Genomic DNA, 11,259 nt, shown 5'->3' on the forward strand with positions numbered 1-11,259 from the left:
ATCCCTCATGCCTAAACTTGCCTGCCCCATGCTTGTATTTGTGACTGTGTAAGCTTGAGAAAGGTAAGTGTGGAATATGAACTCTAGAAAGGGAGCATCAGTCTAGCAAAGGATCCATCACATGACTCAACAAGGCGATCAGGAAAAGGTTAAAGTATCTGTGAGTTCCCAGGAACTGCACCCTCCTGTCATTGTCACTAGTAAAAGTTAACTGTCTGAACTTCCCAGAAATGGCTCAAAATGCAGGTAATCTATCACCCAGATACCATGGCAATAGTGACATCTTCCTGATTTAAATTCCCTAACTCCTGGTCCACTCAATCAGCGACCAGTTGGCCCCTGTCTCTTCCTCCTCCTGACCTCTCTTTATCACTCACTCCCTTTTCCCCAGATCTTGACAAGAGTCATAAAGTGACTCGTGTTCACAGCTCTCTTAACTGACAGAGCAGACTTTGACTTAGACTAGGCCAGCTTTCCAGAAGTAATCGGTGCATCCAGGCATGATTCCTTCCACTCCCAAGCTTTTGTGTGCCGCCTCTCCTTCATCCCACCTGTGGTGTGTCTGTACATCCATCTCCCCCCACTCTGACAAGGAAGACATACAAAGCCGGGTTGTCTTTTCCACACTGGCCTTTATTAGATTCACTTAGCAGGCTGGCTCCGGGCCTTCACATGTCTCAACCACCACCCCATGGATTTAGGGAGGTGCCATCATTCTGTGAAGGCCCAGAGTTCACCCCAGCTTTGGGAACCTGAGCTGCATCACACACCAAGAGGTTGGGGCAGACAGACAGGAGACCGATGGGTGTCACGGGAACCTGAGTTCCAGCAGGTGTGCTGAGCAGCTCCTGCCTATATGGCAACTTTGAGGAGGCGCTTGATGTCAGGCTCTATGTCAATGGTCTGGAAGGTTCTGCTGTAGCGCCGGAAGGGTTCCCCTTCAGGCCCAATGAGGAACTTTTCAAAGTTCCAGGCCACATCCGAGCGCCTCACGGGACTCCAAATGATATGCTTAGGATCCGTCATGAGGGAAAAGGGGTCATCGTAAGGGTAGGGGAGCTTGTCCTTCAGGTAGGCGAAGACAGGATGTTCATTCTGACCGTTCACCTCACACTTCTGGACAAGGTTAAAGGTAGGCTGGAATCCATTTCCGGGACGGACGTACTTGAGGCTGTTCAGGATCTCCTCGTTTTGACAGTTCTCCTGGGGAACAAACAGATGAAGAACATGGAAGAGGGAATTGGGAAATGACAGGCAGTTCTCTAACCTCCTACACTCCCTTCTCTGGACCATTCTCGCCCTCTCTCCTTCAGGAAACATAGTGTCACTACATCACATCCACCTCCAGTGTGTCAACATCCTCCTCCTACACCACCAACACCACCACACCCAGAAAACTTTCTACAGGTCTATAAACAGACTCTGAGGGTCTTCTTTGGTTTGGGGGAGCCACAACTGTGCTCAGAGTGTATGCCTGGCTCTGCTCTGAGGGATAACTCTTGGCAGGCTCAGGGGATCAATATGGGGGTGCCCAGATTGAATCCAGGTCAGCTGTATGCAAGGCAAATGCCTATTTAAATAACTTCTCTTACCGTTGGCCTATGTTTATACCTTCACTTTATTTCTTTATAAACTGAAAGATTAGTTGGTATTTGTTCTCCCTCTGACTCACTTTGCTTAACTTGATATCCTCCAGGAATTTTCCCTTTCACAGCTCATTGTTGGATAGGTTTTTCTAGGTCATTTCTATAAAATTTCCTAGTTCCTTGCATGGCTGTTAAGAAGACTGGCCAGATGCAGAAGGTCATCGGTTCGAATCCCGGCGTCCCATATGGTCCCCCGTGCCTGCCAGGAGCAATTTCTGAGCATGAAGCCAGGAGTAACCCCTGAGCACTGCCGGGTGTGACCCAAAAACCACACACACACACAAAAAAAAAAGAAGACTGGCCAGAGAGACAGTCTAGTAGGCAGGACACTTGCCTTGAATGTGGCCAGCCCAGGTTTGATCCCCAGCACCATCCTTCCCTGAGCCCATCAGGAGTTATTCCCAACTCCAGGACCAGAAGTAACCCCTGAGCATCACTAAGTGTAGCCCTCACACCTCAAAAAAGATGGAAAGATTATCCATTGGTTCTTAGCTTTTGTTTTATGTTTGGGGGGTCACACTCAAGGGCTACTCCTGGATCTGCACTCAAAAATTACTCAGTTCTCAGGGACCCATATGGGATGCTGCAGTTGAACCAGGACTGGCTACCTGTGTCCTACCTGCTGTACAATCTCTTTGGTCCTAATATTGGCTTCTTTGAGTTATTGCTTCTCTATTCAATCTACCTTGAACAGTTCTCAGGATAACAATCAGAAATTTGAATTCAAAATATTAGAGGAAAGAAATATTAGAAAGGAAAAGGGAGCTCAGTCATACTGCCTGACATCCCATCTTCCTACATACCTGCAAATCTCTCTCTCTCTCTCTCTCTCTCTCTCTCTCTCTCTCTCTCTCACACACACACACACACACACACACACACACACGCACGCTGAATATTGCCTTTGTGTGTGCTCTTTTCAGCTCTTCAAACTAATGGGGAAAATTAAGGACTAGAGGACTGAGATTTGTCACATATTGGTTTCATTATGATTTAGCCTAGCAAGTTCAAGTTGTAAGATTTACTGAAAAAAAAAAAAAAGGGCCTCATTGAGGAAATCTAGTTTTTACCAGTCGCAAAGGCAAATTAGACACAGCAATAATGCTGTGGAATTACACGGAGACGGGCAGGAACAAAGTAAATATGATAGATACCTGTTCTTCAACCTGTGGTCTGAGAAAATTTCCTGGTAATTTGCCAAAAGTCTCTTCTCCAACTCATGTATGTCATGATTATCATATGATATACATATATGTATATATATAGTTATATATACATATTATGTATATTACAGGTTTTCAACTGCTACTCCCAGACTAGAGTTGGTCCTTGGGTGCAAAAAAAGTTGAAAACCACTAGATGGTTAGTAACTGCTGATTCATATATATACATGGACTGGTAGCTGTTAATAGGTGCAAAAAAGGTTGAACCTTAATGGGATAGTTTAGGGTTTTAGGAAGATAAGGCCAAGGAACAGCAAAGTTGAGGAAGTTAGCAACTGAAAGTTAAGAGCTGTGGAAGTGGGGTGAAAGAGATAGCATGGAGATAGGGTTTTGGCCTTGCATGCAGAAAGATGGTGGTTTGAATCCCAGCATTCCATATGGTCCCCCGAGCCTGCCAGGAGTGATTTCTGAGCATAGAGCCAGGAGTAACCCCTGAGCGATGCCCTGTGTGATTTCTGAGCATAGAGCCAGGAGTAACCCCTGAGCGATGCCCTGTGTGACCCAAAAACAAAACAAACAAACAAACAAAAAGGCAAACAAAAAGAGTGTGGAAGTGTAGTTATCATGCCTTTCACATTGTCTAAACACACACTACGTTTCCTGCACTTTATAAGCTCATCTATGGATTCTCCAGCACTGAGCCTGTTATTTTTCTCTCCACTGTCATTCTTTTTTTTTTTTTTTATAAATTTTATTTATTTGTATGTGTGTGTGTGTGTGTGGTTTTGGGGTGTGTGTGTGTGTGTGTGTGTGTGTGTGTGTGTGTGTGTGTGGTTTTTGGGTCACACCCAGCAGTGCTCAGGGGTTATTCCTGGCTCCAGGTTCAGAAATTGCGGGGATTCGAACCGATGACCTCCTGCATGAAAGGCAAACGCCTTACCTCCATGCTATCTCTCTGGCCCCTCCACTGCCATTCTGTACTGAACCCACTCAGTGTTCTCATTCCCTGACCAGAGTATGGAAATCTTTTTTTTGTTTGTTTGTTTGTTTTGTTTTTGGGCCACACCTGTTTGACTCTCAGGGGTTACTCCTGGCTATGCACTCAGAAATCGCCCCTGGCTTGGGGGGACCATATGGAATGCCGGGGGATCGAACCTCGGTCCTTCCTTGGCTAGCGCTTGCAAGGCAGACACCTTACCTCTAGCGCCACCTTCCCGGCCCCGGAAATCTTTATTTTGATTCTTCACTATCCTTCAAGTCTGAGTCAGATACGGTTCCTGCCTCTGATCTACTAGAACAAATGTGTACAGTCAGTTCCATGGTGACACCTTGAACCAGACCTGATTTCTATTGGGCTTCTTATCTCAGCTTCTTATCTTATTGGTGATTGACTAGAAGGTTATGCCTTTCCTCTATCAACAAGCTAGCCTGAAGTTTTATCCTTTCTGCCTTTCCTGACTTGGCCAAAACCAGAAGGAGAACTAAAAGAATGAAGGAACAGTCAATGCATGCTGCTTGGATTTTTATCCTTCTTAGCTTTTATCTCTTTAAGTCTTGTCCTTGCCTGCTGCTTGCTTCTGTGAATTGAACTAAGGGGATTATAATTAGAGGGTTCATTTGAGGACACTCTACCTGCTAGTGCTATTAAAATCATAAGTGAAAAGAAAAGAATCCCTGGAAGATCACTTCAGGTCTGTGGACTGAAGAGCTCTACCTGACCCATGAAGCAGAGACAAAGCAGTGCCTGCAATATGCAGGAAAGACACATAGGAAGATTCTTGAGCCTTCCCCCAACTCACTCTCCACTTAGTGGATTAAAAAATAAAAAAACAGAGCAGAAATATTGGATGGGTAAGTCACTCATCTTGTGTATGGCTGACCTGGGTTCAATCCCTGGCACCCCATATGGTCCTCTGACCCTTGCTAGGAATGATCCCTGAGTGCAGAGTTAGGAGTAAAACCTGAGCAATATTGGGTGTAGTCAATAATCATAATCATAATCATATCATAGAATTCATGAGACAAATAAAATAGGGATCTGAGAGGTCACTCTATGGCCAAAGCTCCTGGTTTGCATGTGGGAGACCTGAGTTCAACCCTGGCATCATGTGGTCCCGAGTACTATTTGAGCAGCTCCTAAGTGCAGAGATGAACAACTACTCAGCATGGTTGGGTATGTCTTCAAACTCAAAATTAAATAAAAATAGGGGCCTGGAGAGATAGCACAGCGGTGTTTGCCTTGCAAGCGGCCGATCCAGGACCAAAGGTGGTTGGTTCGAATCCCAGTGTCCTATAGGGTCCCCTGTGCCTGCCAGGAGCTATTTCTGAGCAGACAGCCAGGAGTAACCCCTGAGTACCGCCGGTTGTGGCCCAAAAACCAAAAAAAAAAAAAAAAATTAAATTAAATAAAAGGAGCTGGAGAGATGGCCTAAAGGGCTAGAGTGCCTACAGTGCATCCTGCCTAAACTCAATTCCCAGTACAGTATGTCATAGTCTCCTGAAGAACACCTCTAAGCACAGAGTTTGAAGTTCTCCCCAAACAGTGCCAACTGTGGTCCCCACAAGCAAAAATAAAACAAAATCCTTCAATTTGGGGGCCAGTGTGTAGTACAATTGTTGATAGGGCATCTGTCTTACACAGAGCCAATCTAAGTTCAATCCCCATCACTCCATAAAATATCTTGACAGCCACCAAGAATGATCCCCGACTACATGTAGGGCAGGAGGAATCCATGACATCAGTGTGTGGCAAAAAGAAAAAAAAAGGGCTGGAGAGATAGCATGGAGGTAAGGCGTTTGCCTTTCATGCAAGAGGTCATCGGTTCGAATCCCAGCATCCCATATGGTCCCCCATGCCTGCCAGGAGCGATTTCTGAGCATGGAGCCAGGAGTAACCCCTGAGCACTGCCGGGTGTGACCCAAAAACCACAAAAAAAAAAAAAAAAAAAAAAAAAAAAGGAAAAAAAAAATCCTCCAATCTTAACAATAAGTTGCTTACACTTTCATAGTCCTTGATAGTATCTAAGTTACTTTTGTCTCCCTTCTGCCCTGAGTTTCATAACATTCCTACTAGGCAAGTGGCTATTATCTTCAATGTACAGATGCAGGAACTATAACAGAAAAAATAAATAAATAAATGAGTCTTCCTAGGGCACACTAACAGCAGACCCAACTCAAGCTAGAATTAAAGTCTTTTTTCTGAATCAGTTCAATTCAAGTTTGCATCTCAGTCTTTGCATTCATCTCAACAGCTATTTAATGTGCTAGGCACTGGGGCAACCCCTCTGGGACAGCACGGCAGTGACAGTATGGAAGACAAAAACCAGTAAAAAGCCCACATCCCTGGCTTGTAGTGGTAAGCACAGCAGTAGGGCATTTGCCTTGCATGCAACTGACCCAGGATGGACATGGATTCGATCCCTGGCATCCCATCTGGTCCTCCAAGCCAGGAGCGATTTCTGAGTGCAGAGCAAGGAGTTACCCCTGAGCTCTGCCGTGTGGCCTCCCAAAAATAAAACAAAACAAAGAGGCCACATCCTATTTGTTGAGTCAAGTGAGAATCAATAACCCTCCTCTCACTATTTAGACTTAGAGTAACAACACACAAGGTTCCCCCTCCACTTTGCCTCCTCAGCTACATTACTCCAACTCCCTGAGAACAACACCAGGGCCCCCCTTACCTGATGTCCAAACTGGTTGCAAGGGAAGCCGAGAACTACAAGGCGACGGGGAAAGCGGCATTGCAGCTCATTAAGTTGGGTGTAGTCCCGGATGGTCGTGCCTCAGAGGGAGGCCACATTTTCTATGAGCACGGCCCTGCCTCGAAAGGTATTGAAATCTATCTTCTCCCCATCCAGGCTGATGGCACTGAGGTCGTAAAAGGACTTGGCAATGTAAGCCATGGTGCCTCCCAGCAGCCCAGCAGGCCAAGTGGCAGGAGCACAAGACTGGAGTTATTATAAGGGTGGGGATGAAGGAGGAGTCTGGGGGTAGACGGGAGAGTCTTGAGCATCCCAGAATGACTTAGCAAAAACCCACTCACGCTGTTCCGACCTACAGGCTGCTCCTCTGTTTACACAGGACACCTGAACAAAGCCACCTCCTACCCCACCTTGCAGGTCCCAGAGCCAATCTGATATCTACCAGGGACCTGAATAATTGACTATTCGGGGGAAACTAGAGCCCCAAAGGTCATTGGGGAGGAAAAAAGGGAGGGAGGAAGGGAGACAGGACTGACGTCTACCTGCCCCAACAAGTCGCTTCCACTTGGCACAGACATTTATTGTGTGTTTGCTGGGTGCCAGGCTCTGGGGTGGTGCTATCTCCCAGGTGAGGAAGAGAATTGGGGTGTGTGACCCCACTACTTGGACTGCATGGCCAGTGTGAGATTTTCTCAAATAATCCCCTTTAGAGACGCAGCTAGCACCAGGCTCAAAGGGTGCAAATGGACTCTAGAAGTCTTTGTGTCTAATGTTTCTCGTCCTGGAGAGCATACTTGTCTTTTTCCTAGCTCTGGGCTACCTTTTACACTCTAAACCCCTACAATCCCCTGCCCTCACAGGGTAGCATAGACAGACCAACCTGTGTTTGCAGAAAAGAGCAAGGTAATCCCCAGGGCATGTGGGTTAACAAGTGGGGTTCAGTTGGCTACACCAGGCTTCTCTCACACAAAAGCTCAGTCCCAGAGATATTCCCAGAGGGCTCTGGGCTGGTCCTTTAAGAATGAGTTTTGTTTTGGTATTTTGTTTGGTTTGGTTTGGTTTGGTTTTTGGGCCACACTCACTGGCAGCATTCATGGTTACTCCTGACTCTGCTCAGAAATCGCTCTTGACAGGATCAGGAGACCCTATGGGATGCCGGGAAATGAACCCAGGTCCATCCTGGTCCCATGAAAGGATGACTGTTAGGCAATTGAAATTGAGGTCTCGATGACTCCAGAACCACCACACCCAGGTCTGCAGGGCCAATTGCAGAACCTCAGGTAGGCTGCTAAGGGCTCTTGTAAGCCTATAGAAATGGCTTCCTTCCACTCTTCCCAGTACTTGCCAACTCAATAGATCATTTCTTTGGCTTCCTAAGAAGTTCTCAGGGGCCTAGGGACCACTCCAGTACTACTTCGATTAGAAGGAAAGTTGCTGTGCTGGGTCACCCTTTCTGGGGTTGCTGTGGTGCCATCAGGGCAATGACAAACAGTAGTGCTCAGGAGACCATGTGGAGCTCAGGGCATGTACTCTAGTCCTTTGAGTTAGATCCCCAACCCAAGCACATCATTTTTCTCCTGGATTTTTTCATCCATGGAATTGGTCATTAAGTTCTGTCTGGTTTTGGAATCTGGACATAAAAAGTCACCAACAATGCAGACATTTCAGAAGTGCTCACAGGTCCTCTGGGAAATATCAACTAGAAACTGGGGTTCAGCTGGTCTTGAAAGCTTTATTAGTTGGGAAGCTTGGCACCCATTTCTTTGTCTTTTGAGGTCTGTGCCAGGGTTGTTGATATAACACATGGGTACTGGCATGTCTCCACTGGCTACACCCTAAACTTAAGTCTCCATTACCTAAGCAGGAATGGAATCTTTAGCTATTAGGAGTGGCAAACAAGGCAGAGACTGGTGCTCCCTGCTGAGACTGGGTGGATCTCCCAGAACTGCCAACAAATCTCTCTAACGAACCAGAGTCCACAGTATGTGACTGTGATAGCATCAAACTTTAACATGATTGATCTGTAAGCCTTGATTGTGTCCAGGCCTCTTGTTGGCTGCCATTTTGCAACCTGTCTCCAGCAAAATCATGGAAGTTCATGAGCTGAGCGGTGGATTTCGGTTCCCCTATGTACTATCTCTAGGTCACTCAGGCTCTCCCCTCTCACAATCGAATAGAATTGCTGAGGCACCTCGAAGATCTATCTCCTCAAACTCATCCCCTTTTTCAAGAGCTAGTCATTTTGAATCTCAACTAATTAAGTGCATGATTCCCATGGCTTTCCATAGGGACAGTAGTGAAACAGCATGGGCTTTGCACACAGAAAGCCTATATCAGTGGTTTTCAACTACAGCTGCAAATGAGAGTTGCTAGCAATTTAGCTTTTTCTAAAATGACACTCTTTTAGAAAAAGCTTTACCACCCTCTTCCCCCTCAGGAGAGTTCAATTCAGTTGTTGAAACCCTGATTTTGCTAGTTACTTGGGGGGGGGGGGGTCCCTGAGAAAATGCTATTTATTTTGCAATGCTATGAATAAACCCAAGGCTTCTCACATATAAGGCAAAACCATCATTGAGCTATCTCCAGCTTCTAACAGATGTTTTCTGTAAAAGGATTTATTATGGGTATGATTTACCACACATAAATCATATGTCTTACCATGCTATAGAACTTCAGGGGTAGACTAAAGTTATGTAGTTCAGAGTCACTGGTTCTCCTCGGGGTAGTTTCTCCAGAACCACCCATCACCAAAGAGCCCCTCAACCAAACCTCCCTTTCCCACCTTTGGATCGTTCCGGGAAGCGCCATCTTTTTTTCTCTGAGTATCAATTTCTTTTCACCTGTTTGTTTGCTTACTCTTCCACAAATGATTGAAATTATCCAGTAATTATCTTTCTCTTCCTTATTTCACTTACTGTAATTACTTCTAATGTTATCCATCTTTTCCCAAAAGGCATGATCTTATCCTTTTTAAAGTGAGAACGTACTTTTGACTCTGAGGCACCAGTTTCCTTATCTCTGGGACTTGGGAAATCCCCTCCCTTATCTCCCACAGCGGATCACCAGGAACGAGGAAATAGAGGTGTTCAAGTGTTTTGTAAGTAGTGAAGAAAAAAAAAAAAAAAAGCTCAGGCTCCACGTAGCCTGCCCAGTTTTCTTCCTTCTTCATTCTATCCTTTTCTAACCTCCCATTGATTTTGTAGCTCCAAGTATAGCATGAGACTCCTTTGCTCCCCAAGATTGCAGTCTGCCTTACTCCTTGAGGGGCTAGGACAAAGTAAATAATTTCACCATCTGGCCTTCTGTGTTCAAGAAGGCTTTCGGGGTTCCAACCCAGGTGGAGGAGAAATTCCTTGGCCTTAAAAAACCTCAGAGATATTCAGCCTCTTCCAAGGACAATCTTCAATCTTTACTTATTTCCATGAAAGTAACATTGTGTACAGTGCCTAGGACCTTTGTGGTACATCCGTCCTCCCTCTCACACTCCAACCTGGCAGCCACCGTTCTGCTGTCAGATCCAAGAGGTAGAGAGGAGTCCTGTTACACTTATTAGGTTATCTTACCTTATTACCATATTTTACCTAAAACAAAGATCATCCCTGGTTTCTTTGTGTGTTTGTTTACAACTTGGATTTACCCCCAAAATAGTTGGTCTTACTTGTAAACGTAGGTGGGACTGGCTCAAGAGAGCCTGAGCCATCTGTTAACTGTCCTAACTGCCTCACCAAGGAGTGGTCTCTGTACTCTATAAAAATGGCAGCTCTGGCAGGCAGCTTGTTCTCCATACAAGGTAGAAGACTGTCAGACTACATGTTTCACCCTCAATCTGGTTTGTATTATTTCATGTGCAACCCTGACTTAGATTTATTCACCTGGGCTTGGAGATATGGCATATGGGGGTGATTTTACAATCACTGGACTCCAACTCTCAGTCTTTCCTTCATCCTTTTCTTCTTTCCTCCTCCTCCTCCTTCTTCCTTTTTGGGCCATAGCTTCCAATGCTCAGGGCTACTCTCAACTCTCCTTTGAAGTCATTCTTGTACTTGGGAAACCAAACAGTGCTGGGAAACAAATCGTGGCCTCCTGCATATGTTAATGCTCCCAACTCAATGATTCTGTTGTCCCGGCTACACACGTACCTCAATTTAAAAGGGATAAAAAGAGGATCCATGTGTTGCTTCCACAATCATTCTGGGGCCTCCCCCACCCCCTGAAATCCAAGTTCCACAGTGGGCCCAGGCACAGCAAGTCACACAACAGCAAGTCACCTGTGGCTGGAAACTGTCTTTATTCTGTAAACATCTGGCTAAAATAGAGGAACTTGTTCACAGGCAGGAGCTGGAGCTGAGCCAGAGTTCAGCCCCACCAGGAGTGGGGCTGGAGGGCCCAGGCTAGATAGGATAATCTCCATCCAGGCAGCAGCAGGTACCATCAAGGTGCAGGCAGGCAGGAGGCCTGAGTCACTTCCTGACTACCTTCCCCTTGGAGAAGTCAAGGGCAAGAGGCTAAGCCAGGAACCTGATGGGTATAGTTACACTCTGTCCTCGATCCCGATCCCTGCTTTTCTCCAACCTTTCCCCTGCTGTAGATCCAGTGGATGGGGGACATTGGGCCCCACCCCTCGTGTTTTCCCTTTCAGAACCTCAGGGCACATTAAGGCTCCTTTCCTGCCCAGCCCAGGGAAGAAAGAAGGCTTCAGGGCTGATTCACAGGTGAGTGCCCATTTTCAAAGCTGCCCTTTCCCTAGGC

General features: G+C 46.1%; 1 protein-coding gene across 1 annotated transcript; it reads right to left on the minus strand.

Moving 5' to 3' along the window:
* Positions 1 to 793: 793 nt before the first annotated feature.
* On the minus strand, positions 794 to 6,851 carry GPX2 (glutathione peroxidase 2). The gene is made up of 2 exons (XM_049770550.1): positions 6,490 to 6,851; positions 794 to 1,203 (listed from the first exon to the last, which is right to left on the minus strand). Exons 1-2 carry the CDS (start codon positions 6,709 to 6,711, stop codon positions 853 to 855), a joined length of 573 nt encoding a protein of 190 aa, XP_049626507.1. The 5' UTR covers positions 6,712 to 6,851; the 3' UTR covers positions 794 to 852.
* Positions 6,852 to 11,259: the final 4,408 nt, after the last annotated feature.

Source organism: Suncus etruscus, chromosome 3 (genome assembly GCF_024139225.1).
Source record: "Suncus etruscus isolate mSunEtr1 chromosome 3, mSunEtr1.pri.cur, whole genome shotgun sequence".
Classification (NCBI taxonomy): domain Eukaryota; kingdom Metazoa; phylum Chordata; class Mammalia; order Eulipotyphla; family Soricidae; genus Suncus; species Suncus etruscus.